The 27,387-nt window shown below is 44.6% G+C and overlaps 1 protein-coding gene across 4 annotated transcripts in view; it reads right to left on the bottom strand.

Moving 5' to 3' along the window:
* Window positions 1-19,557, bottom strand: part of TATDN3 (TatD DNase domain containing 3) — a 51,364-nt gene extending 31,807 nt beyond the window's left edge. For all 4 annotated transcript variants that reach the window (XM_044289846.1, XM_044289847.1, XM_044289848.1 and 1 more), the window contains exons 1-2: window positions 19,432-19,557; window positions 7,433-7,465 (exon numbers count right to left, since the gene is read on the bottom strand). In XM_044289846.1, coding sequence (XP_044145781.1) covers window positions 7,433-7,465; window positions 19,432-19,494 — 96 coding nt within the window. In that variant the 5' untranslated portion in view covers window positions 19,495-19,557. The remainder of the gene's footprint in view (window positions 1-7,432; window positions 7,466-19,431) is intronic.
* Between the last annotated feature and the right edge of the window lie 7,830 nt (window positions 19,558-27,387).

Below are 27,387 nucleotides of genomic sequence, written 5' to 3'. Positions count from 1 at the left end.
TCAATGGTGTGTCCGTGCATGTAGTTAGCCAGAAGTACTCACTGTTTGGGGTTCGGCTCGTGTGTAACTGTCCGTGGTGGCGTCCCACCGTGGGTCAGTGCACTCACCCAATGTAACGTTTTTGGAGTGTCTTCCGATATTCACGGTCCGCGGTGTTGTTGCGGTAATCCTGCTCCCCAAGAGACCGCTGTGCGTCCCTCGTGTAGCTGGCGTCCTGCTTTTTTGCTGACACTACACGTGATCAGGGCGCCGGGGAGGTCTTTACCCGATGAAAAGTTGTGGGATATCTCCCGATGATCAAAGTCTGCGGTTACGGTAATCCTGCTTCCAGGTGGCCGCTGTGTGTCCCACGTGTGGCTGGCGTCCTGTGCTTTTTGCCGGCACTCCACGTGATCAGGGCGCCGATGAAGTCTCTACCTGTAATTGGTTCAAGACTCCTGTGATGAATTAGGAATATTTTCGATCACCGTCTATGCGGTCGTGTCCGCGATTCCGTGTGCTGATCAGCTCCGATGGGTTAAAGTGTCCAGTCGTCTATAGGGATCCCAACCGCTATACGCGTTTCAAGGTCTCTGACCTCTTCCTCAGTAGCTGGTTATGGGATCCAAAGGTACTTCCTTATATATCCTGGACGGGTTACACCTTGTTTGCTTAATTCGGGATCATTGCAAAATCTGGTTTGGAGTTAGATATTTTGAAATACCTCCTTGTATTTTTAAATAGAGACATTCATCATTATACAATGCTCCTTATACCTCGACATTAAATTGACCAAACTACAATTCATTATAAATTATAAATTATTTCACAATCCTTAATGTATTTAGCATAAATACATATATATTTATAATCAATGCATGTTAAAACTGATAAATTCATACTATAATAATCATGATAAAATTATACCATTGCGCTTCCTCTCTATTAAAATATTTAAAAATATAAAAAAAAAAATATAAAAAAATATATAAAAAAATACATAGTGATATTTTTTCAATTAAAATATTACTTTAAAATATTAATTTAAAATATTAATTTAAAATCAATATATGTGTTCATCTGTGTTTTCTTATTTGTAGTGATGTAAAGGAAGTGGGGGCTCCCAACTAAGGGGAGATCGGGGTGCTGATTTTACCGCTATACCACCGATGTCCCGTCCGCTGAGAGCACCCACCTCTTGATCTACAAAAAGCCAAATATTTCAAAATCTGCGTTAAGACCCTCTGGTAATAAAGTGTTAAAATCATATATACGTCTCGCCTCCTGTCTTGACATATTAGAGATGTGATCACCTCCTCTCCAATGTATATCTATCTTTTCAAATGCCGTAAACTTTAATAGGGAGGGATCCTGGTTGTGGTGATATTTAAAATGCTTAGATAGTGAATGTTTCTCGTATCCTGTTCTAATTTTAGTCATGTGTTCTGCAATTCTGACTTTTAATAGTCTCTTCGTTCGTCCTATATATTGTTTTTTGCAGGGACACTCAATCATGTATAAGACGTTTGCTGTGTTACATGATAAAAATGTATCAATAACATACGAAAAGGAGTTTGATGTGGAGGAAATTAAATTGGTTTTTTTTGGGAATTTCGTGTTTTTACAATTACTACAGGTATTACACCTATAAAATCCCTTTAAGTTAAAATAATTTTTGTAAACATTTTCCTTTTTGTTTTTTACAGTTGGTGCTACTTTAATAGCCAAATTCGGTGCTTTTGTGTAGACTATTTGTGGGCCATTAGTCAAATATGGACCTATTAGTTTATCATTTGTAATATGATGCCAATGGTTTCGGATTATGGCTTCAATCTTCCTATATTGGGCATTATAGGGTAAAATAATCCTAATTTGATCCCCCATTTTGGGGTCAGTTTCTGTTCTGGTCCTTGTTTTTTCTTCAAAGAAGGTTTTCCTATCCATATTTTTTACTTCTACTAGGGCTTTCTCTACCTGTTGTGAAGGATATTTTTTTTTCATCAAGAATTGTCCCTTCATGGATATAGCTTCTTTCATATAGTCCTCTTCTTTTGTACAATTGCGCCGTAGCCTCCTAAATTGCCCCTTAGGTATATTAGCAGCCATCTTGGTAGATGGCAGCTTGTATAAAGGATATAGCTATTTTTGGCTATCTCTTTTTGGTATGTTTGACAAATTAATTTATTCTCCTCCACCTTAATAGTCAGATCCAAAAACTCTATCTGTTCTTTATGTGTCTTTGAACTGAATTTTATATTATTATCATTCTGATTTATATAATTTAGGAATGTTTTTAGATCTTCCTCCGTTCCTCTCCAGATGAAAATTACATCGTCAATGAACCTACGCCAGAGCACCAGGTTCGTCCCCAGTGTGGGTGCTATAAATTGTTCCTCCCACTGTGCCATAAAGAGATTGGCATAACTGGGGGCGAACCTGGTGCCCATGGCGGTGCCCATCAACTGGAGGAAGAAATCAGAGTCATATATAAAGTAATTATGACTAAGAATGTGTTGTACCCCCTTCACTATGTATTCCACTTGGTCTGGTAGATATTCTCCATATGATGTCAATTGTTGTGTTAAGGCCTCCAACCCCTGATCATGTTTGATTATAGTGTATAAGGAGTTGACATCAAGGGTTCCAAGAGTCCAATTTGATTCATATTCAAGATTTTCAATGATTTGAACTATTTGTGTAGTATCCCTAATATACGCAGCTGTCTTCCTTACTACTGGTTGTAGTAATCTATCCAAATACTGGGATAGGATTTGCTGTATATGATCCTATTCCGGAGATGATGGGTCTCCCCGGAGGGTCCAATGGGTTTTTATGGACCTTTGGAATAGTATAAAAGACAGGTGTACGTTTGGGGGTACTCATAATAAATTTTGATTCCTGTGTATTCAAAAATCCTTTATCTAAGCCTTGTTTTACGTATACTTCCAGAGCTTCAACAAATCCTGTCATTGGGTCTTTCTGCAATTTTAAATATGTGTCTTTGTCTTCCAATTGTCTCCTACATTCTATATTGTATTTCCATGTATCTAAAATAACAATTGCCCCCCCTTTATCGGCTGGGCGTATAGTTATATTATCATTTTGTTGCAATTGTTTAATTGCATGAATCTCATGAGGTTTTAAATTATTGAATTTCCTTGGGTCCTTTTTAATTTTCCTTAAATCTGCCTCTACATTTTTCTTAAATGTGATAATATCCTGTCCCATTTCATGTCTTGGGTATGTCTTACTTTTTACCTTAAGATCCGTATGTATGTATGTTCCTTGTGTTGTCCCTATTGTGTTTATAGGGTTCTTCAAAAAATATTTTTTTAAACATAATTTACGTATAAATTTTTCTATCCCAATGTAAGTGTCAAATTTACTTAGTGGTGCCGTAGGTGCGAATTTTAATCCTTTATTCAATAGTGCTTGTTGTGCTTTGGTTAGGGTGACTGAACTTAAATTGATTATGGAGTTAACCTCCTCTGTTAGTGTCTCCTGTGGTGTGTCCTCTCTTTTCCTTCTCTTACCTCTTCGTGTCTTCTGGTTTCTATATTCGGATTGTGCTGATGTTTGTGGTGTTTCCCTACATAGGTCTCCCTGTTGTTGTGAGATGCATATTGATTCCTTGTTGGATGTGCTCTCTGGGGATATTGGTTTTGATTGTTCTTCTGTATATCCTCTCTGTGTCTTAGGTTGTAATTGTGTCCTGTGACTTGTGTCATGTGTTGGTGATCCCGAGGTGATTGTTGAAATGATCTTGTGCGGATCCTGTGGTGTGGGGGTGTGCGGTCTAAAAAAAGGGGATTATTGAGTGTCTCATATCTGTTAGTGATTGGGATATTGTATTGTACCGGTCTTTCTTCATTTATATCTTTCTCTTTGATTTGGTGTTCTAATAGTATTCAGGTGATCTTCTGTTGTGTTGTATCTGTCAGTTTGTCTGTCATTTTTCAGCAGATTCTGAATTTTTTTACTTTTTTTTGAGATAATTTCTTGTTCTACTGTGCCCAACTGTTTACATATTCTATCTTGCCAGTTTTTGAATATTTCATTTTTTGGGAATTTATCAACAACTTCTTTTAATACTTCTATTTTACCAGATACTTCCTCTAATATTGTTATCCTCCTTTTAATAATAAGTTGCACAAGTAGTATAGATTGAGACTTAAGCAGATCTTCCCATTCTTTATCAAAACTAGCATTGCATAGATCCTGTGCTGGTACCTTAGAGAGTCTCAGTCCTCTTGGTACAATGCCCTGTTCCAAATGACGGTTCAGGGCCTTAATTTCCCATCTTTGTTTTAGTTGTTTAATAAGTAGGAACTCAAGTTCTCTAAAAGTTTCCGTTATGGGTCTGTCTGCTGTGTTTTCCCTCATGTTTGACTCCTCAAATGAATAATTCTCCATCCGGAGCTTTTGGCCCTCAATATAACTCCAGATATCCATGGTTATCAGAAGGGGAGCTCAACTATCGGGTGATAGTACAAAAGTGATTATTATAGGTTTATAGTGGCTCACCCTTCTGTTTACCAGGTTCGGTGCTCTAACTATGATGTGGTTCACCCCAACCACATAAGGGGTTAACAATAAAGAAATATGTAAATTATAGTGAGCACTCAATATCTGTGGTCATATATCAGGTCTGTTGATATAACTATTTTATTAGAACATGAAATGGTGCATACAATAGATATAGCATAATAAAATATCGTACCTTAAGATTAAAATTAAATAATAAAACAAAATATGGAAAAACACAGTTGGTTATACCGATAGAAAATTGGTCACTTAAGGTTGGTATTGTCTCCTTATAGAGGCTGCAATTTTGTTTTTATAGGTGTTGCAACATTGTTCCCAACGTTAAATATCTCAGTTATCAATGGTGTGTCCGTGCATGTAGTTAGCCAGAAGTACTCACTGTTTGGGGTTCGGCTCGTGTGTAACTGTCCGTGGTGGCGTCCCACCGTGGGTCAGTGCACTCACCCAATGTAACGTTTTTGGAGTGTCTTCCGATATTCACGGTCCGCGGTGTTGTTGCGGTAATCCTGCTCCCCAAGAGACCGCTGTGCGTCCCTCGTGTAGCTGGCGTCCTGCTTTTTTGCTGACACTACACGTGATCAGGGCGCCGGGGAGGTCTTTACCCGATGAAAAGTTGTGGGATATCTCCCGATGATCAAAGTCTGCGGTTACGGTAATCCTGCTTCCAGGTGGCCGCTGTGTGTCCCACGTGTGGCTGGCGTCCTGTGCTTTTTGCCGGCACTCCACGTGATCAGGGCGCCGATGAAGTCTCTACCTGTAATTGGTTCAAGACTCCTGTGATGAATTAGGAATATTTTCGATCACCGTCTATGCGGTCGTGTCCGTGATTCCGTGTGCTGATCAGCTCCGATGGGTTAAAGTGTCCAGTCGTCTATAGGGATCCCAACCGCTATACGCGTTTCAAGGTCTCTGACCTCTTCCTCAGTAGCTGGTTATGGGATCCAAAGGTACTTCCTTATATATCCTGGACGGGTTACACCTTGTTTGCTTAATTCGGGATCATTGCAAAATCTGGTTTGGAGTTAGATATTTTGAAATACCTCCTTGTATTTTTAAATAGAGACATTCATCATTATACAATGCTCCTTATACCTCGACATTAAATTGACCAAACTACAATTCATTATAAATTATAAATTATTTCACAATCCTTAATGTATTTAGCATAAATACATATATATTTATAATCAATGCATGTTAAAACTGATAAATTCATACTATAATAATCATGATAAAATTATACCATTGCGCTTCCTCTCTATTAAAATATTTAAAAATATAAAAAAATATAAAAAAATATACATAGTGATATTTTTTCAATTAAAATATTACTTTAAAATATTAATTTAAAATATTAATTTAAAATCAATATATGTGTTCATCTGTGTTTTCTTATTTGTAGTGTCACTACAAATAAGAAAACACAGATGAACACATATATTGATTTTAAATTAATATTTTAAATTAATATTTTAAAGTAATATTTTAATTGAAAAAATATCACTATGTATATTTTTTTATATTTTTTTATATTTTTAAATATTTTAATAGAGAGGAAGCGCAATGGTATAATTTTATCATGATTATTATAGTATGAATTTATCAGTTTTAACATGCATTGATTATAAATATATATGTATTTATGCTAAATACATTAAGGATTGTGAAATAATTTATAATTTATAATGAATTGTAGTTTGGTCAATTTAATGTCGAGGTATAAGGAGCATTGTATAATGATGAATGTCTCTATTTAAAAATACAAGGAGGTATTTCAAAATATCTAACTCCAAACCAGATTTTGCAATGATCCCGAATTAAGCAAACAAGGTGTAACCCGTCCAGGATATATAAGGAAGTACCTTTGGATCCCATAACCAGCTACTGAGGAAGAGGTCAGAGACCTTGAAACGCGTATAGCGGTTGGGATCCCTATAGACGACTGGACACTTTAACCCATCGGAGCTGATCAGCACACGGAATCACGGACACGACCGCATAGACGGTGATCGAAAATATTCCTAATTCATCACAGGAGTCTTGAACCAATTACAGGTAGAGACTTCATCGGCGCCCTGATCACGTGGAGTGCCGGCAAAAAGCACAGGACGCCAGCCACACGTGGGACACACAGCGGCCACCTGGAAGCAGGATTACCGTAACCGCAGACTTTGATCATCGGGAGATATCCCACAACTTTTCATCGGGTAAAGACCTCCCCGGCGCCCTGATCACGTGTAGTGTCAGCAAAAAAGCAGGACGCCAGCTACACGAGGGACGCACAGCGGTCTCTTGGGGAGCAGGATTACCGCAACAACACCGCGGACCGTGAATATCGGAAGACACTCCAAAAACGTTACATTGGGTGAGTGCACTGACCCACGGTGGGACGCCACCACGGACAGTTACACACGAGCCGAACCCCAAACAGTGAGTACTTCTGGCTAACTACATGCACGGACACACCATTGATAACTGAGATATTTAACGTTGGGAACAATGTTGCAACACCTATAAAAACAAAATTGCAGCCTCTATAAGGAGACAATACCAACCTTAAGTGACCAATTTTCTATCGGTATAACCAACTGTGTTTTTCCATATTTTGTTTTATTATTTAATTTTAATCTTAAGGTACGATATTTTATTATGCTATATCTATTGTATGCACCATTTCATGTTCTAATAAAATAGTTATATCAACAGACCTGATATATGACCACAGATATTGAGTGCTCACTATAATTTACATATTTCTTTATTGTTAACCCCTTATGTGGTTGGGGTGAACCACATCATAGTTAGAGCACCGAACCTGGTAAACAGAAGGGTGAGCCACTATAAACCTATAATGATAGAAGAAGACGACTCAAAGATTGGCATTTACTAGGGAGAAACTCTTACTTACAGCTTTGGCTTCATCCAAGACATTATCGATGTCCTGTAGAAAACAGAAGTAACAGACCCATTAATGAATGCAGGGAATTAATGTGTATTCAGATTGTTTTCCAAACTTTACAGATAAACTTTCAATTTTTGCTAGAAGGGTTCCCTAGCGGTAAGTAGTGTTTAATTCCCCTGCAGCGCCACCACAGGGGAAAATACATAATGTACAGTGCCCATTATGACCAAAGGACTGCCTGGGTACAGAGACGCCGGTCATCAAGGGCGAGAGGCTCTTTATATCTTCTCTCTGCGTGAGCATCAGTGGATAACTGGGGGGCGCTGTCGGTAGCCAAACAATTACAGGAGCAAACGTTTTTTGCACTGTCTATTGTTCAGAAACCTCCGCCACTCCAGCTGTTGTAAAACTACAACTCCCAGCATGCTGACTTCATGTCTATGAGAGTTTGGCATTTGAGGGGGTTAGAACCCCCGCGGCAAAATCACAGGGCTTTGATAGTTTGCCATGAGAGCCTGGGGCCAGGCTACCTGCCTGAAAAGCCATGGCTTCTTAAGCAGCCTTTCAGAATTCCATAGGCTGCAATAGTATTCCATTGCAGTATATGGGAAAAGTGATCAGCAAATCGTATGTTTAAGGCTACTTTCACACTAGCGTTTTAGTTTTCCAGTATTGAGATCCATCATAGGGGCTCAATATAAAAAATAAAAATATAAAAAAACGCTTCCGTTTTGTCCCCATTCATTGTCAATCGGGACAAAACTGAACTGAACAGAACGGAATGCACCAAAATGCATTCCGTTTAGTTTAGTTGCGTTCCCATACCGGAGAGCAAACCGCAACATGTTGTAGTTTGCTTTCCGTCCTGGGAAGCGGAGCAAGACGGATCCGGCATGACCCCTAATGCAAGTCAATAGGGACGGATCCGTTTTCTCTGACACAATAGAAAAAGGATCCGTCCTCCATTGACTTTCAATGGAGTTCATGACGGATCCGTCTTGGGTATGTTAAAGATAATACAACCGGATCCGTTCATAACGGATGCAGATGGTTGTATTATCAGTAACGGAAACGTTTTTGCTGAACCCTGCCGGATCCAGTAAAAACACTAGTGTGAAAGTAGCCTCAGTCGCCTAAGAGGTCTAAACATTACAACAACAAAAAGTTAAATAAAAACGTAAAAAAAAATATAAAAATTCAAACCCATTTTCCCAATTTTTACATATAAAAATAAATACTAACACTGCGACCGAAAATGTCTGAACTATTAAAATATGAAAGAAATTTTATATGCGGTGAATGCCGTAATGGGGGAAAAAAATGGTTAATTTGCTGACTCCCAACAAAAATTGAATAAAATGTAATCAATCATATGTACCCCGAAAAAAAACAAGCCCCCAGCTCTGTAGACAGAAATATAAAAAAGTTGGATTTTTGTCTTATCTGTAAAATTCTTTTCTCGCTGAGTTCATTGGGGGGACACAGAAGACCATGGGTATAGCTACTGCCACTAGGAGGCGACACTAAGCAAAAAAGTGTCAGCTCCTCCTCTCAGCTATACCCCTCCTGCAGACACCGAACTAATCAGTTTGTACTAAAGCAGTAGTAGCAGCCAAGAGAAGCCAACAGAAAACAATAAAAAGTAAGGCGAAGATGGGTCAGAATCAAGAACCGGAGGGACCCATCAAGGAGAGCCAGCAATGTACTTACGGGGTGGGAGCTGTGTCCCCCAATGAACTCAGCGGGAAAAGGATTTTACAGGTAAGTCAAAAATCCTAATTTCTCGCTCGTATCATTGGGAGAGCAGAAGACCATGGGATAATAAAGAGCAGTACCATGGGGGGAGGGAACAAGACCAGAACGATACCAAGGCCTGTCATAAGGCCCCACACAGAATTACGGGGGAGGGCACACCCGGACCCCTGAAAAAGGACAGGAAGAGCCATTCCCAGGAAGGCCAGCCAGAGAGCGTCTGAATACCCAGATGCCCCAGCTGGGCAGAAGAAGAACATCCTCGGGGACACAAGCCACGGCTGAGGAGACTTCGGAAGAAGTGGCGAGCACACCGAATATCCACAAGATAGACAAGAATAAAAACAAATCAGGCGCCAGAGCAAATGGAGCGACTACGGAATATACCGGAGAGAGAAAACATAGCCTGGGCCCAGAAGACTTCTAAGGAAGGTGATACCCAAGGACCAGCACCCCAGGAAAAGACCCCCCTAGAGTTATCAACAGACACGACATACCATGGGAAGAAAATGAACTGAAAATGGTGCCTGGATACCAAGGGCCAGAGAACTGCGGACGTGACAAATCTTGCCCCTCCATGGGGGAAGAATTAGAGGTGTCAGAAGGCGACAACCCCCAACTCCATACCAGGCTGTCAAAGGAGAAGAGCATTCCAGCAGAACCATTAACAAATCAGGGCTAGAGAACCTGGATGTCAGGTACAACCATGGCACACAAGAAAAGAATATTGAGGGAGAGAAGAGACACAATGGGAACAAGGCAGTGGGACTGAACACCAAAAAATTGGGGGGGGTAACCTGGTAGGAAACGAGTGTCCTCCAAGATAAAAAAAAAAAATTCCCCTTTAGACCTACAGCCAAGGGGTATGTCTCATAAGAATGTTCCTCAAGGAGAATGACAATGTGCTAAGCAGAGACATGGAGAGGAGGACCTTAAGCTCCATAACAAGAGGAGCCGCCTGATACCTATGGAAGGCTGCCTGAACTGGCAGACCTAACCGGAAGCTAAAGAAAAAGTACAGAGGCCAAGGGAACAGGTAGAAGCAACGTACATGAAAACATAAAAGTTGCGTAAACCCATCAGACACTATCGACCGCCACTGCGGACCAACTCCGCCTAAAGAAGAGAATGAAGCAATGAGAGGAATGTACGAAACGGCCAGACCAGAACCAGATATGGGATAAATACTGCGCCAGGAATGTTGTGTGGACGTCGAACGCCACAAAGTCCCAGAAAAAATGGTAATGGGACCATACTACCCAAGCAGATGCTCCACAGCAGAAAGGGGGCCTACAAGAACCCAACGGCTATGGAAACTGGCCAAGCAAGCAGAAACAGTATCTGGGGAAGTGCAACTACTCGCCTTGCAGAAGGGGAGAAGTAGAAGAGGCTGATACGGTTCAGTAGAGAACTAGTGTAAGTGGTGACGAACAAGGACAGTACAACCGCTCTACCCGGTGAGGGAAAGCAGTGCAGACAACTCACAGAGACAAACTGGATAAGTGCATACCCAAACTTCCACAAGGAGAGAACGCTGATGCTGTCACTGTAGCAGATGGTAGAGGCAATGCACGACATGTGAAGGGAACAAGGCGCTAAACCAGCGCCACAGAAATCAGTAGGTTATATCAGGTACAGAAAACCGCACTAGTGCCCACCAGCAGTGAGCAAACCCATCACCAGTAGCATGGCTTGGTATGGGCGTTTGACCAGCGCAATAAGGAATAAGTGAATCTACCAGCCACCACCTCGAGAACACCATACATACCATGCCTGGTAAATGTGTTGCAGAAAACCGCACAAAATACCAGGGTCGATACCCCACATGGAGGAAGGGGATGCGGCAAGAACCTCCGGTGCCGCGCCCACTGACAATGTGTCCTGTAAGCCAGAACCAGTGACTGTCGACATTTGAAGGAAGAATGCAAAACTCCCCCTGGGAAGGGGTCACACAGTAGTAGCCAAGGAACAGGAGTAGCCCAAAAATCTACAGCCAGTGAAAAGACTGCCTCATAGGGGGAGGCCATACCAGCACCCATGGCCTCTCCAGAGGGGAAACTCCACTTGAAAATGAGGTCAAATAGCAGTAGCCAACATGAACTGTTGGTAGTGCAATACTCCACCGGGGAAGGAAGAAAACTGGCAACCTGTGCAGACGTTCTATCTACTGAAGGAGTGTGGACACCGAGCGTGCCAAGGAAAAGCAACAAAATTTGAATGCTCCACATGGGGACTCAAGGCACGAGGAGAGGCAGGTCATGGGTCAACACCCTGGAAAGACAGAAGCTGCCATGTAGGCGCCCGAACCCAATCCGTACAATGACTACCTGAGGAAAAGGATAGTGTGAAAGTAGTCACAGTATCCCGGGGTAGTGCTAAAATACCGCCTATGACAGGGGGTAAGGCGATTGACTGAGTCTAGCAAGGAGACCACCCTTGGAACGAGATGGAATGCAACAAGGGGATAATGCGATAGGGTGGAAGATTCCAGAGGTAGTGGGAATACTCCGCCTATGGAAAGAGGGGAGCCTGACAGATGTACAGGGTCCACTGGTAGTGCAGGCACTACTGGTTGTGCAACTACTCCGTCAATAGAAGGAGGGTAATGCTAATGGTAATGTAGTAAGGATCTACAGTATGCGATTCTGGCGCAACTAGTCCACCTATAGAAGCTGGAAATCCAACCGGACAGAAGATAACTAGGATTAGTGCAATTACTCCGCCTAAGGAAGGAGAGTAATGCTACAGTCTGTATAGGATCCAGTGGTAGCGCAATTACTCCATGGAATGAGAATAATGTCACAGAATGTACACTACCCAGTGGGAAGTGTAAATACACCCACTATGGAAGGAGGGCAATACTACCGGGAATATGATCCAGTGGTAGTGCCAATACTCCACCTATGGAAGGAGGGTAATGGTACAGGACGTACAGTATCCAGTGGTATTGCTAGCAGGGTGGATTTGATTTAGGCTTGATTTAAATCATAGTTTTCTACATAAAGACTAATTCTTGCTGGTATAACTTATAATATGCAAGTAGATGAAGATTTTTAGAATAACAATTTTTCATATTAGTTTGATTAGGTGGATTCTGCATTCATAGGTTTGTAGAAGTTAGGATTAAGGTCTTTTTCTCAACTCTGTTCATGTTAGAATTATAACATTTTTGCTGTGAAGAAGAGGCATGTGATCTCTGCTGAGTCAAATTCAGTTTTGAGAGCTGCAAAAGTAAACCAAGCATCTGTGATAATATCTTGTAGGCAGAGAAACTGCCCAATAATCTTACAAAAACCTCTGGAAGAGCATGACATTGTGAATGGATTAATGGAATTTATTTACCCAAAAAATTAAACATATACAGCCTTATTGTGTACATAATAAAAACAAATAATAATCTTTATTTCATGATGGAATAACCTTTGGATTAGAGTAATGTGACAGGCTGTACAGTATCCAGTGGTGAAGCAAATACTCCGCCTATGGAAAGAGGCCTTGCTACCGGATGTATAGGGTCCCATGTGCAAATACCCTGCCTATGAGCAATGATACAGAATGAATAGGATCCAGTGGTAGCGCAAATACTCCGCCTAAGAAAGGAGGGTATGCTACAGGCTGTACAGTATGCAGTGGTAGTGCAAGTACTCCGCCTATGGAAGGGGGTAATGCTACAGGTCAGACAGTATCCAGTGGTAGTGCAAGTACTCCACCTAAGGCTGGGTTAACACGGGCGTTGTGGGTGACGTGCAGGAAAAGATGCGGGTGCGTTGCGGGAAAATGCGTGATTTTTCCCCGTGAGTGCAAAGCGTTTTAATGTGTTTTGCACGCACGTGAGAAAAAAAATCGGCATGTTTGGTACCAAAACCCTAACCCGGTCTTCTTCGCAGAAGTTCAGGTTTGGGATCGGTGTTGTGTAGACTTTATTATTTTCCCTTGTAACATGATTATAAGGGAAAATAATAGCATTCTTAAAGGGGTTCTGCACTTTGTTTAAACTGATGATCTATCCTCTGGATAGATCATCAGCATGTGATCGGCGGGGGTCCGACACCCGGGACCCCCGCCGATCAGCTGTTTGAGAAGGCAGCAGCGCTCCACCAGCGCCGCGGCCTTCTCACTGTTTACCGCAGGCCCAGTGACGTCACGACTAGTATCACTGTCCTGGGCGGGTCTAAGCTCTGTTCACTTGAATGGAGAGAGGATAGATCATCAGTTTAAACAAAGTGCAGAACCCCTTTAAGAATGCTATTATTTTCCCTTATAACCATGTTATAAGGGAAAATAATAAAATCTACACAGGGAAAGGAAGGTAATACTTACCTTGATGGTTTCTGCCCACCCCGATTCCAGCAGTGTCACCTTCCTCAGTGTGCTGCTGCTCCTTGGGGAGGGCGGCTACACCGGTAACAGGGGGGACTTCCAGAAGAAGTAGATAAGGCGACACTGTAGCTGGCGGGTAACAGTGGATTTGAGTTCTGCTGTTCCTCCTCGTCTTCCATATGTGGGGAACGAGCAGCAGGCTTGAGGACCCGCTGGTCTCCCTCCTCAAGTGTGGGGAAAACAGGTGGTTAGAGCCCACCTGTAGCCCAAACCTAAAAAATAACAAGATCTTTGGCAGACCTGCAGAAAAAAAATGTCTGCTTCCTACAGACACTAAGCTAAAACTGATCAGCTCAGTGTCTGCAGGAGGGGTATAGCTGAGAGGAGGAGCTAACACTTTTTTGCTTAGTGTCGCCTCCTAGTGGCAGCAGCTATACCCATGGTCTTCTGTGTCCCCCAATGATATGAGCGAGAAAAGTTATGGGTGTGAGAATATGGCGATGCAAAGAAAAAATGATTATTATTTTTTTCCTATGGTTTTTATTTTATTAGTAAAACATAAAAACAATATAAATTTTGTATTGCTGTAAGGCTGCATTCACACGACGTGAAAAACAGCCGTCATTTTCAGAACAATTGAAGTCTAGGGGCATATTCACATGGCGTTTTTTTTTTTCTTCAATAGCCAGTGAATAAACCATCCGAAAATAGGACATGTCTTATTTTTTACAGACGAATGGTCCACATACCATTTAACCACCTGCCGCCACGCTAACGCCGAAAGGCGTCATTGCTGCGGCACTTCCAGGCTACACTAACGCCAATTGGCGTCATCTCGCGTGAGCCGAGATTTCCTGTGAACGCGCGCACACAGGATCGGAAGGTAAGCGAGTGGATCTCCAGCCTGCCAGCGGCGATCGTTCGCTGGCAGGCTGGAGATGCGATTTTTTTAACCCCTAACAGGTATATTAGACGCTGTTTTGATAACAGCGTCTAATATACCTGCTACCTGGTCCTCTGGTGGTCCCTTTTGTTTGGATTGACAACCAGAGGACACAGGTAGCTCAGTAAAGTAGCACCAAACACCACTACACTACACCCCCCCCCTCCCTGTCACTTATTATGAACCCCTGATCACCCATATACACTCCCTGATCACCCCCTGTCATTGATCACCCCCCTGTAAGGCTCCATTCAGACGCCCGTATGTGTTTTACGGATCCACGCATCCATGGATCGGATCCGCAAAACACATACGGACGTCTGAATGGAGCCTTACAGGGGGGTGATCAGGGAGTCTATATGGGCTGATCACCCCCCTGTCACTGATCACCCCCCTGTAAGGCTCCATTCAGACGTCCGTATGTGTTTTGCGGATCCGACCCATAGATGCGTGGATCCGTAAAACACATACGGACGTCTGAATAGAGCCTTACAGGGGGGTGATCATCCCATATAGACTCCCTGATCACCCCCCTGTAAGGCTCCATTCAGACGTCCGTATGTGTTTTGCGGATCCGATCCATGGATGCGTGGATCCGTAAAACACATACGGGCGTCTGAATGGAGCCTTACAGGGGGGTGATCAATGACAGGGGGTGATCAGGGAGTGTATATGGGGTGATCACCCCTCTGTCACTGATCACCCCCCTGTCATTGATCACCCCCCTGTAAGGCTCCATTCAGACGTCCGTATGTTTTTTACGGATCGGATCCGCAAAACACATACGGACGTCTGAATGGAGCCTTACAGGGGGGTGATCACCCCATATAGACTCCCTGATCACCCCCCCTGTCATTGATCACCCCCCTGTAAGGCGCCATTCAGACGTCCGTATGATTTTTACGGATCCACGGATACATTGATCGGATCCGCAAAACACGTATGGACGTCTGAATGGAGCCTTACAGGGGGGTGATCACCCCATATAGACTCCCTGATCACCCCCCTGTCATTGATCACCCCCCTGTCAGGCTCCATTCAGACATTTTTTTGGCCCAAGTTAGCGGGAATTTTTTATTTTTATTTTTTTTCCTTACAAAGTCTCATATTCCACTAACTTGTGTCAAAAAATAAAATCTCACATGAACTCACCATACCCCTCACGGAATCCAAATGCGTAACATTTTTTAGACATTTATATTCCAGACTTCTTCTCACGCTTTAGGGCCCCTAAAATGCCAGGGCAGTATAAATACCCCACATGTGACCCCATTTCGGAAAGAAGACACCCCAAGGTATTCCGTGAGGGGCATATTGAGTCCATGAAAGATTGACATTTTTGTCCCAAGTTAGCGGAAAGGGAGACTTTGTGAGAAAAAACAAAATAAAATCAATTTCCGCTAACTTGTGCCAAAAAAAAAAAAAAAATTCTATGAACTCGCCATGCCCCTCATTGAATACCTTGGGGGGTCCAAAATGGGGTCACATGGGGTATTTATACTGCCCTGGCATTTTAGGGGCCCTAAAGCGTGAGTAGAAGTCTGGGATCCAAATGTCAAAAAATGCCCTCCTAAAAGGAATTTGTGCCCCTTTGCGCATCTAGGCTGCAATAAAGTGTCTACTCAGAAGAAGTTGGGCAATGTGTTTTGGGGTGTCATTTTACATATACCCATGCTGGGTGAGATAAATATTTTGGTCAAATGCCAACTTTGTATAAAAAAATTGAAAAAGTTGTCTTTTGCCAAGATATTTCTCTCACCCAGCATGGGTATATGTAAAATGACACCCCAAAACACATTGCCCTACTTCTCCTGAGTACGGCGATACCAGATGTGTGACACTTTTTTGCAGCCTAGGTGGGCAAAGGGGCCCACATTCCAAAGTGCACCTTTAGGATTTCACCGGTCATTTTTTACAGATTTTGATTTCAAACTACTTACCACACATTTGGGCCCCTAGAATGCCAGGGCAGTATAACTACCCCACAAGTGACCCCATTTTGGAAAGAAGACACCCCAAGGTATTCCGTGAGGGGCATGGTGAGTTCCTAGAATTTTTTTATTTTTTGTCCCAAGTTAGCGGAAAATTATGATTATTTTTTTATTTTTATTACAAAGTCTCATATTCCACTAACTTGTGACAAAAAATAAAAAATTCTATGAACTCACTATGCCCATCAGCGAATACCTTAGGGTGTCTACTTTCCGAAATGGGGTCATTTGTGGGGGTTTTCTACTGTCTGGGCATTGTAGAACCTCAGGAAACATGACAGGTGCTCAGAAAGTCAGAGCTGCTTCAAAAAGCGGAAATTCACATTTTTGTACTATAGTTTGTAAACGCTATAGCTTTTACCCAAACCCTTTTTTTATCAAAGACATGTAGAACAATAAATTTAGAGAAAAATGTATATATGGATGTCGTTTTAAAAAAAAAAATTTACAACTAAAAGTGAAAAATGTCATTTTTTTGCAAAAAAAAAAAAATCTGTAAATTTCGATTAATAACAAAAAAAGTAAAAATGTCAGCAGCAATGAAATACCACCAAATGAAAGCTCTATTAGTGAGAAGAAAAGGAGGTAAAATTCATTTGGGTGGTAAGTTGCATGACCGAGCAATAAACCGCTAAAGTTGTGGAGTGCCGATTTGTAAAAAAGGGCCTGGTCACTAGGGGGGTATAAACCTGTGGTCCACATAGCATTTAAGGGGGCAGTTTTTTGAAAGCCATGTTTTAGAAAGCAGCCATTTAAAAAAAAAAAAAAAAAAAAAAAAAAAAAAAAAAAAAGTACAGTTTTTGCCAGCCATTTTTTTTTGTGTGAAGGTATCCTTAATTTGAGCACAAGCTGAGCTCCATTTGCGTCAGTTCCGTCAGACATTAGTTATTTTTGACGGCAGACAGGAGTGATGTCTGACGGAGCTGACACAAACTGATGTCTGAAATAAGACGGATCAGTCATTTCTCATTTTTCTGAGGGATCATGAGGACGGAAAGATCAATGAAGATGTGAACTCCGCCTTAGGCCTCATACACACCGCCATGATTTTGGGTCGCATCCAATCTGCATTTTTTCGGATCGGATGCAGACTCATTCATTTCATTGTACTATCCGCATACTATCCGCATCCGCATGTCCTTTCCACTTCTCTGCAAAGGAGATAGAACATGATTGTTGTCCTATACTCATCTCCCCGATCGCTCCAACGCACTCCACTTCCTGCTGACTTCTCGCCACGGCAGGAAATGGCGGTGGACGCCCCTCAGCCAATCACCGACTGCATTCGTAGATTCCAACCCCATGCACTACAGCGATAATCTTGTTTGTATACTGTGGACGCTCTGGGGTATCCATAACCAAATTTTGCACCAAAACCAGAGCGTTGTGAAGAGCAAGGCTAATGGTCAACAAGTCCATCCGTAGGCAACTTGAGCGCCTGAAACGCTATGTCATGTGCTTCAAGATCCTCCAGCAACGTAGAGGTGGCGAGGAAGGTCATGTGACCATCATGGCCTCCGTTCCCAGGGCCGTCTTTACCAAGGGGCAAAAGGGGCAGCTGCCCTGGGCCCAGTTGCTCCTGGGGGGCCCAAGGCAGCTGCCTCTTGAGCCCTGCTAGCTACTGCCCCGGGTGTCAAGCTGTCTGTGTACTTTAACGTTGTGATCTAGGACCTTAATGACATCATCACCATGTGACTAGTAACAAAGCAATTACTAGTCACATGGCTATGAGGTCATCACAGGTCCTAGCAGGAGTGTTGCAGAAGTTAACTGTGGAGCTTTTTTGTGTGAAGATTACATCAGAAAAAGGTGACAGGGGCTGTTATGTTAATATACTGTAAACTACTGTATAATGGGGTGCTGTATATTGTGTGGGGGCCTGTATACTGTGGTGGGCTGTATACTGTGTGGGGGGCCTGTATACTGTGTGGTGGGGCTGTATAGTGTGGGGGGGCCTGTATAGTGTGGGGGGGAGGGGGCCTGTATAGTGTGGGGGGGAGGGGGCCTGTATAGTGTGGGGGGGAGGGGGCCTGTATAGTGTGGGGGGGGGAGGGGGCCTGTATAGTGTGGGGGGGGGGGCCTGTATAGTGTGGGGGGGGAGGGGGCCTGTATAGTGTGGGGGGGAGGGGGCCTGTATAGTGTGGGGGGCTGTATATTGTGGAGTGCTATACTGCTGTACTGTATGCTGTGGGGGTCTGTATACTGTGGGGTGCTATACTGCTGTACTGTATAGTGTATAGTTTGGGGTGCTGTATACAGTGAGGTGTTGTATACTGTGGACTGCTATACTATATACTGTGGGGTACTGTATAGTGTGGGGTACTGTATAGTGTGGGGTGCTATACTGCATACTGTGTGGTGCTGTATACTATAGGGTGCTATACTGCATACTGTGGGGTGCTGGGGTGCACTGTAACACTAGGGTGAGCCGAGCCCTGGTCTCCTTCCTGCAGAGCGGTGCCCACTTCCAGCCTGAGCCCAGCTGCCCAGAACACTGATCCTGAGCCGCTGGAGTCTTCAGAACTGGAAGTATTTAGAGTCATTCACTGGACTCTACCAGATGTGTGGATTTTTTGTGTGTGTTGTGGTGGAGGGCGTGATTGCCTGCTACGGTGTGGGAAGGCGGGATCCAGGGGGCCCAAGTAAAATTTTGCCCAGGGTCCAATCAATATTAAAGACGGCCCTGTCCGTTCCCCGATATTAGAGGGTCACTACTATGCACTTGCCCCGAGGTGCTTATAGTTAGTAGCAGGTTTGCTGGAATCCGATGCCCTCGCCGCGCCAATTGTTCCTTTCCATGGTTTCCAATGGATTTTTACTGTCCCATAGTCATTTAGCTCTGAAGATTTGTAAAAAAAAAAAAAAAAAAAAAGAAGATGACGAAGGACTACAAGTATCAGCATAACAGATAGGAAGCTGCAGCTGGAATCAAACAAACAGCACGTACATGTGTTATAAGAGACAGAAAACATGACTAAAGTCTTTAAAAATCCACTTACATGGCTGAACTCTGCCGCAGACAGGTGACAGTGACAATCCACAAAGCCTCTGCTCCAGTCCATGAACGCCTGAACCGCACTAGCCCAGCAGGTACGCGCTAGGCTAGACGCATGCGCATTGGCCGGTGACACGTTACACTGCCCTACCTCGTGAGATTTCCCTACCCTCTGACTTCCTGTCGCATGAGCGATGACGTCGGGGGGCGTGTCTCACTTTTCTCCATCTGCGCATGCCCAAAAGGACACTCTAGTGAAAATCTTAAGGCTGAACTTAGCAGCACGCCGGGAACCTGCGCATGCGTCTGGGAGCCGAGACGCGCCTGCGCAATGTGATGGTAGGGAAAAATTACGTCCCAGTGCGCAAGCGCCGAGGGTAAACATGAATATCCATGCCAAAAGCACTTTTAACCCTTTGCAGGAGCTATTCTCATATTGGTTCTTGACTGATTGTCCTCCTATATATAGGTTCTATTATATAGGGGGTCTGTCTGCACAGTATATGGGGGGGTCTGTCTGCACAGTATATTTGGGGGGCTGTCTGCACAGTATATTTGGGAGTCTGTCTGCGCAGTATATAGGGGGCTGTCTGCACATTAAATGGGGGGGCTGTCTGCGCAGTATATGGGGGGCTGTGTGCGCAGTATATGGGGGGGCTGTGTGCGCAGTATATGGGGGGGCTGTGTGCGCAGTATATGGGGGGGGCTGTGTGCGCAGTATATGGGGGGGCTGTCTGCGCAGTGTATGGGGGGGCTGTCTGCGCAGTGTATTGGGGGGCTGTCGCACAGTATATGGGGGGGGCTGTCGCACAGTATATGGGGGGGCTGTCTGCGCAGTATATGGGGGGGGCTGTCTGCGCAGTATATGGGGGGGGCTGTCTGCGCATTAAATGGGGGGCTGTGTGCGCAGTATATGGGGGGGCTGTGTGCGCAGTATATGGGGGGCTGTCTGTGCAGTATATGGGGGGGTGTCTGCTCATTTATATAGGGAGGTCTGTGCAGTATATGGGGGGGCTGTCTGTGCAGTATATGGGGGGACTGTCTGTGCGGTACGGTATATTGGGGGATGTATGTGCAGCATATTTGGGGGGGGGGGCAGTGTATTATATTTGTGGCCTGTGTGTTAGATGTGTACAACCCTATTTTAACAAAAAAAATAAAAAATTCCCTATATCTCCTATGCCATGGCATGTTTTTTGCTACGAAACTGCAGTCATCTCGTCACTTGGAGAAGGATAAGAAGCGGCCCCCATCCAGAAGGACACACCTGCCACCAAATCCGTCTCTCACTGGATTCTGTAATCCCCGTCTGCTGTGTATATGTGCACCGTCCGTCTGCTGCACTGCGTCTGTTCTGCCATTTGCTCTAACTATTTTAATAAAAAAAATTGTGTCACAACTCTGACCAGCATGTTCTCCTATGGAACACAAAGTACCTGAAGTGGTAAGAAGAAGCCCATGTGTGAGGCCCGCGCCCTGGCGGGAGCATTGAAGGGGCATCTGACAGGTGACGAGCTGCTCCTGTGTACTGTGATCACCGCGAGTTCAGAGGTCGGCACCCATAGGCTGTCCACATGCTGTGAATTACATCTCCCATCATGCTGGTAAAGTATTATGGGAGGTGTAGTCCAAAACATCTGGAATACCAAATGCGTATGAATGAAAAGCATGGTGTGTGACTGGTCAGTAACAAGGGTTGAAGCCTTGACGTGGCGTTACTGCTCACATGTGTATCCATGTGCCAATTCAACCAATGTGAGTGACTGTAATTAATACTGATTAGGTAACTATAAATACTGTGACAATGGAGAATTAAACGACTGTATCTCCTACACACTGCTTACACCGTGACCGTATCTCCTACACACCGCTTACACTGTGACCGTATCTCCTACACACCGCTTACACTGTGACCGTATCTCCTACACACTGCTTACACCGTGACCGTGTCTCCTACACACCGCTTACACTGTGACCGTATCTCCTACACACTGCTTACACCGTGACCGTATCCCTACACACCGCTTACACCGTGACCGTATCTCCTACACCACCGCTTACACCGTGACCGTATCTCCTACACACAGCTTACACCGTGACCGTATCTCCTACACACCGCTTACACCGTGACCGTATCTCCTACACACCGCTTACACCGTGACCGTATCTCCTACACACTGCTTACACCGTGACCGTATCTCCTACACACCGCTTACACCGTGACCGTATCTCCTACACACCGCTTACACTGTGACCGTATCTCCTACACACTGCTTACACCGTGACCGTATCTCCTACACACCGCTTACACTGTGACCGTATCTCCTACACACCGCTTACACCGTGACCGTATCTCCTACACAACGCTTACACTGTGACCGTATCTCCTACACACCGCTTACACTGTGACCGTATCTCCTACACACCGCTTACACCGTGACCGTATCTCCTACACACAGCTTACACCGTGACCGTATCTCCTACACACTGCTTACACCGTGACTGTATCACCTACACACTGCTTACACCGTGACCGTATCTCACCTTTTGGACTCTTGTACACGACTATATGCACTAAAACATGTATAGTGATAGTTAACGGGCGATATTGATCGTGCGTACAGGAGCACATGGCATCTTGATGTTGTTCATGTTGTGCCTCACAATGGGCTATTGTCCCGCATTCATATGATCGATTCTCTATTCGTGCTAAACAATAGCCCCACCTGAAGCTCGACTTGCGCAGCATCATTGTAATCTAGGATTGTGTGTACTCCTGTTGGCATGATCAATGCCAGTGTGGGACATATGGCCCTCTTGTAGGGAATACAGTCGTGTGAAAGAGGCCTTAAAATGAGTTTTCTCATCTCAGACAATAGGGGCATATCGCTTGGATATGCCCCCATTGTCTTATAGCTGCTGTTCCCCGCACCTATATTGAGAACTGGTCCCCGAAATTGGAGTATGGCGCAATGCGCATGCTCTGCCGCCCTCCATTCTTCTCTATGTTAGAGTTGTGGATTAGCAAACAGTGGTCGACGGACCCCATTAAATCTGGTGTCCTCCAGCCACAGCGCTACCTGCTCCGTTCTCAATATAGGTGCGTGTCCCATCGGTGGTACCCACACCTATCAGACAATGGTTGCATATTCAAGTGATATGCCACCATTGATTGGGATACCCCTTTAACAGCAGTTAGTCCCTTGTGTGTCCATTGTGGTAATCACACTAGTTATGTCATAGCGTCATAGGGAAATCATTAATCAAACTGTTAAATTACAATTTATTAATGAATTCCTGATGATGCTGATGGACCGTGACTCCCACAAGGGCTCAATAGAAAAGGGGCAAGATTGAACAACGAACAAGCCTTTGCTGTTCATGTGCCAATCATAGGGTCTGCGATCAATAAAGAGCCAAAAGATAGCTCATTACTGATTGTATTGTTCATGGTTCACCTTTGGCAATAATGTAGTTTAGGGGAAAAAAAAATACCAAGGGCTTTTCAATAAACGTACAGTAGTGACCCTATGGTGGTTTTAATGTCACCACAGCGGTAGTGCCAAAGGGTACTGTTACCCTGTACCGGCCAATGAAAACACAAATACATCGAAGTTAACTATACATTTTTTTATTTTTGTATAAATTACAATATATCCATAAAAAAAAATATATATATATACATACTATACAAAAAATAATTTTTTTTAGTGGAGTAGGACTGTCGTGTAGGTGGTTTGAGGTTGGCAATGGTAGCCCCCCTGTCCTCTTTATTCTCTGAGCTAAAAATACAGTCCACAAGAAAGGATGCAGGTTGAAATTGTGGGTTGTATAAGGGTCTGAGGAGGAGGGTACCCGAGCATGTGTAGAGGTGGTGGGGAAAATAGTGGGACGGAGAAGTAGAAAAGAGACAGAAGGGAACACATGCCCGGGGGCTGGGAATGGGAAGGTTGTCGGTAATGGTCACTGGTGTGGGATGAGGTTGTGGGGGCCGTGGCCAATTTCTGTGACACATTCTCTAAGCATGATATTAAACTCATGCAACTGCTCGGGCGTCATTGAGTCCACCAAATTGATTATGCTTACCCCATAATGGTAGTTAGGGCTGCATTGGATCGCCGACTCTGCTCCCTCCCAGCGGCGAATCAAGGCAGCACTAAACTCCTTCTGATGTTCGTCCAAACCTTCTACAGTGTTGGAAACAACCTCTACACGGTCCACATAATCATTTTGCTTTGGCCTACCGGATCTCTGCATGCTCAGCAGGGCTCTTAAATTTGGATGTCAACCTAAGAGCCTCTGTTGAGCAGAGGGATCCGGTAGGGGACCCGGATTCTCCCAAGCAGATGCATGAGGGACAGGAGGTCTGGCGTTGGCGATCCATTCATTTTCCGCATCAGGAGGTTGTTCAGTCTCCAGAGTGCTGCTCTTAGTTCTGTATGAAAAAAATTAAATAAAAATTTACCTTTAAAAACACCATCCATGTCCGATGCTACGTCTACATTACACCATAAGTTGGCTGTCCAAAACAGGGTAGCCAAACGCTCTGCTGTTACAGACAGTCCCTTAAAGGGAACCTGTCACTGGGATTTTGTGTATAGAGCTGAGGGCATGGGCTGTTAGATGGCCGCTAGCACATCCTCAATACCCAGTCCCCATAGCTCTGTGTGCTCTTATTGTGTAAGAAAACAGATTTGATACATATGCAAATTACCCTGAGATGAGTCCTGTCCCTGACTCCTCTCACATACAGGACTCATCTCAGGTTAATTTGCATATGTATCAAATTGATTTTTTTAAGCAATAAAAGCACACAGAGCTATGGGGACTGGGTATTGCGGATGTGCTAGAGGCCATCTAGCAACCCATGTCCTCAGCGCTATACCCCAAATCCCGGTGACAGGTTCCCTTTAAATTACATTTCTTTTTACATTTCATTTACATTTCTTTAAAAAATATATATAATTTACCTTCTTTGTGCCATTGTGCGTCGTCGTAAACCAAGGCCGCTATATATGTACTCCCTGAGGTTGCGCCGGACCCAATCGGGACTGAACCTCCTTCTTATAGTCCATCCTGAAGCCGTCCTGGATAGATCAGCGTTGTGTAACCTGTTTAAATGTTGGGAAAAAAAAACATAACATGATGTAAGGTTAAGAACAATATGAATGTTTAAAAAAAAAAATTGCTGTTCTTACAACATATCTTCTGAGACACCGCATTTAAATCCCCCCAGGTCTCAGAAAGGTCAGAACATATGTCCCTCTATGGCCGTGTAAGCAGTGTGTAGGTGATACGGTCACAGTGTAAGCAGTGTGTAGGAGATACGGTCACAGTGTAAGCAGTGTGTAGGAGATACGGTCACAGTGTAAGCAGTGTGTAGGAGATACGGTCACGGTGTAAGCTGTGTGTAGGAGATACGGTCACGGTGTAAGCGGTGTGTAGGAGATACGGTCACGGTGTAAGCAGTGTGTAGGAGATACGGTCACAGTGTAAGCGGTGTGTAGGAGACACGGTCACGGTGTAAGCAGTGTGTAGGAGATACGGTCACAGTGTAAGCGGTGTGTAGGAGATACGGTCACAGTGTAAGCGGTGTGTAGGAGATACGGTCACGGTGTAAGCAGTGTGTAGGAGATACGGTCACGGTGTAAGCGGTGTGTAGGAGATACGGTCACGGTGTAAGCGGTGTGTAGGAGATACGGTCACGGTGTAAGCGGTGTGTAGGAGATACGGTCACAGTGTAAGCGGTGTGTAGGAGATACGGTCACGGTGTAAGCTGTGTGTAGGAGATACGGTCACGGTGTAAGCAGTGTGTAGGAGATACGGTCACAGGTGTAAGCGGTGTGTAGGAGATACGGTCACGGTGTAAGCGGTGTGTAGGAGATACGGTCACAGTGTAAGCGGTGTGTAGGAGATACAGTCACGGTGTAAGCGGTGTGTAGGAGATACGGTCACAGTGTAAGCAGTGTGTAGGAGATACGGTCACGGTGTAAGCGGTGTGTAGGAGATACGGTCACAGTGTAAGCGGTGTGTAGGAGATACGGTCACGGTGTAAGCGGTGTGTAGGAGATACGGTCACGGTGTAAGCGGTGTGTAGGAGATACAGTCACGGTGTAAGCGGTGTGTAGGAGATACGGTCACAGTGTAAGCAGTGTGTAGGAGATACGGTCACGGTGTAAGCGGTGTGTAGGAGATACGGTCACAGTGTAAGCGGTGTGTAGGAGATACGGTCACGGTGTAAGCAGTGTGTAGGAGATACAGTCGTTTAATTCTCCATTGTCACAGTATTTATAGTTACCTAATCAGTATTAATTACAGTCACTCACATTGGTTGAATTGGCACATGGATACACATGTGAGCAGTAACGCCACGTCAAGGCTTCAACCCTTGTTACTGACCAGTCACACACCATGCTTTTCATTCATACGCATTTGGTATTCCAGATGTTTTGGACTACACCTCCCATAATACTTTACCAGCATGATGGGAGATGTAATTCACAGCATGTGGACAGCCTATGGGTGCCGACCTCTGAACTCGCGGTGATCACAGTACACAGGAGCAGCTCGTCACCTGTCAGATGCCCCTTCAATGCTCCCGCCAGGGCGCGGGCCTCACACATGGGCTTCTTCTTACCACTTCAGGTACTTTGTGTTCCATAGGAGAACATGCTGGTCAGAGTTGTGACACAATTTTTTTTTATTAAAATAGTTAGAGCAAATGGCAGAACAGACGCAGTGCAGCAGACGGACGGTGCACATATACACAGCAGACGGGGATTACAGAATCCAGTGAGAGACGGATTTGGTGGCAGGTGTGTCCTTCTGGATGGGGGCCGCTTCTTATCCTTCTCCAAGTGACGAGATGACTGCAGTTTCGTAGCAAAAAACATGCCATGGCATAGGAGATATAGGGAATTTTTTATTTTTTTTGTTAAAATAGGGTTGTACACATCTAACACACAGGCCACAAATATAATACACTGCCCCCCCCCCCAAATATGCTGCACATACATCCCCCAATATACCGTACCGCACAGACAGTCCCCCCATATACTGCACAGACAGCCCCCCCCATATACTGCACAGACCTCCCTATATAAATGAGCAGACACCCCCCCATATACTGCACAGACAGCCCCCCATATACTGCGCACACAGCCCCCCCCATATACTGCGCACACAGCCCCCCATTTAATGCGCAGACAGCCCCCCCCATATACTGCGCAGACAGCCCCCCCCATATACTGCGCAGACAGCCCCCCCATATACTGTGCGACAGCCCCCCCCATATACTGTGCGACAGCCCCCCAATACACTGCGCAGACAGCCCCCCCATACACTGCGCAGACAGCCCCCCCATATACTGCGCACACAGCCCCCCCCATATACTGCGCACACAGCCCCCCCATATACTGCGCACACAGCCCCCCCATATACTGCGCACACAGCCCCCCATATACTGCGCAGACAGCCCCCCCATTTAATGTGCAGACAGCCCCCTATATACTGCGCAGACAGACTCCCAAATATACTGTGCAGACAGCCCCCCAAATATACTGTGCAGACAGACCCCCCCATATACTGTGCAGACAGACCCCCTATATAATAGAACCTATATATAGGAGGACAATCAGTCAAGAACCAATATGAGAATAGCTCCTGCAAAGGGTTAAAAGTGCTTTTGGCATGGATATTCATGTTTACCCTCGGCGCTTGCGCACTGGGACGTAATTTTTCCCTACCATCACATTGCGCAGGCGCGTCTCGGCTCCCAGACGCATGCGCAGGTTCCCGGCGTGCTGCTAAGTTCAGCCTTAAGATTTTCACTAGAGTGTCCTTTTGGGCATGCGCAGATGGAGAAAAGTGAGACACGCCCCCCGACGTCATCGCTCATGCGACAGGAAGTCAGAGGGTAGGGAAATCTCACGAGGTAGGGCAGTGTAACGCGTCACCGGCG

Source organism: Bufo gargarizans, chromosome 4, assembly GCF_014858855.1.
Source record: "Bufo gargarizans isolate SCDJY-AF-19 chromosome 4, ASM1485885v1, whole genome shotgun sequence".
Lineage (NCBI taxonomy): Eukaryota > Metazoa > Chordata > Amphibia > Anura > Bufonidae > Bufo > Bufo gargarizans.
This window is presented reverse-complemented; position numbering and strand designations above follow the sequence as displayed.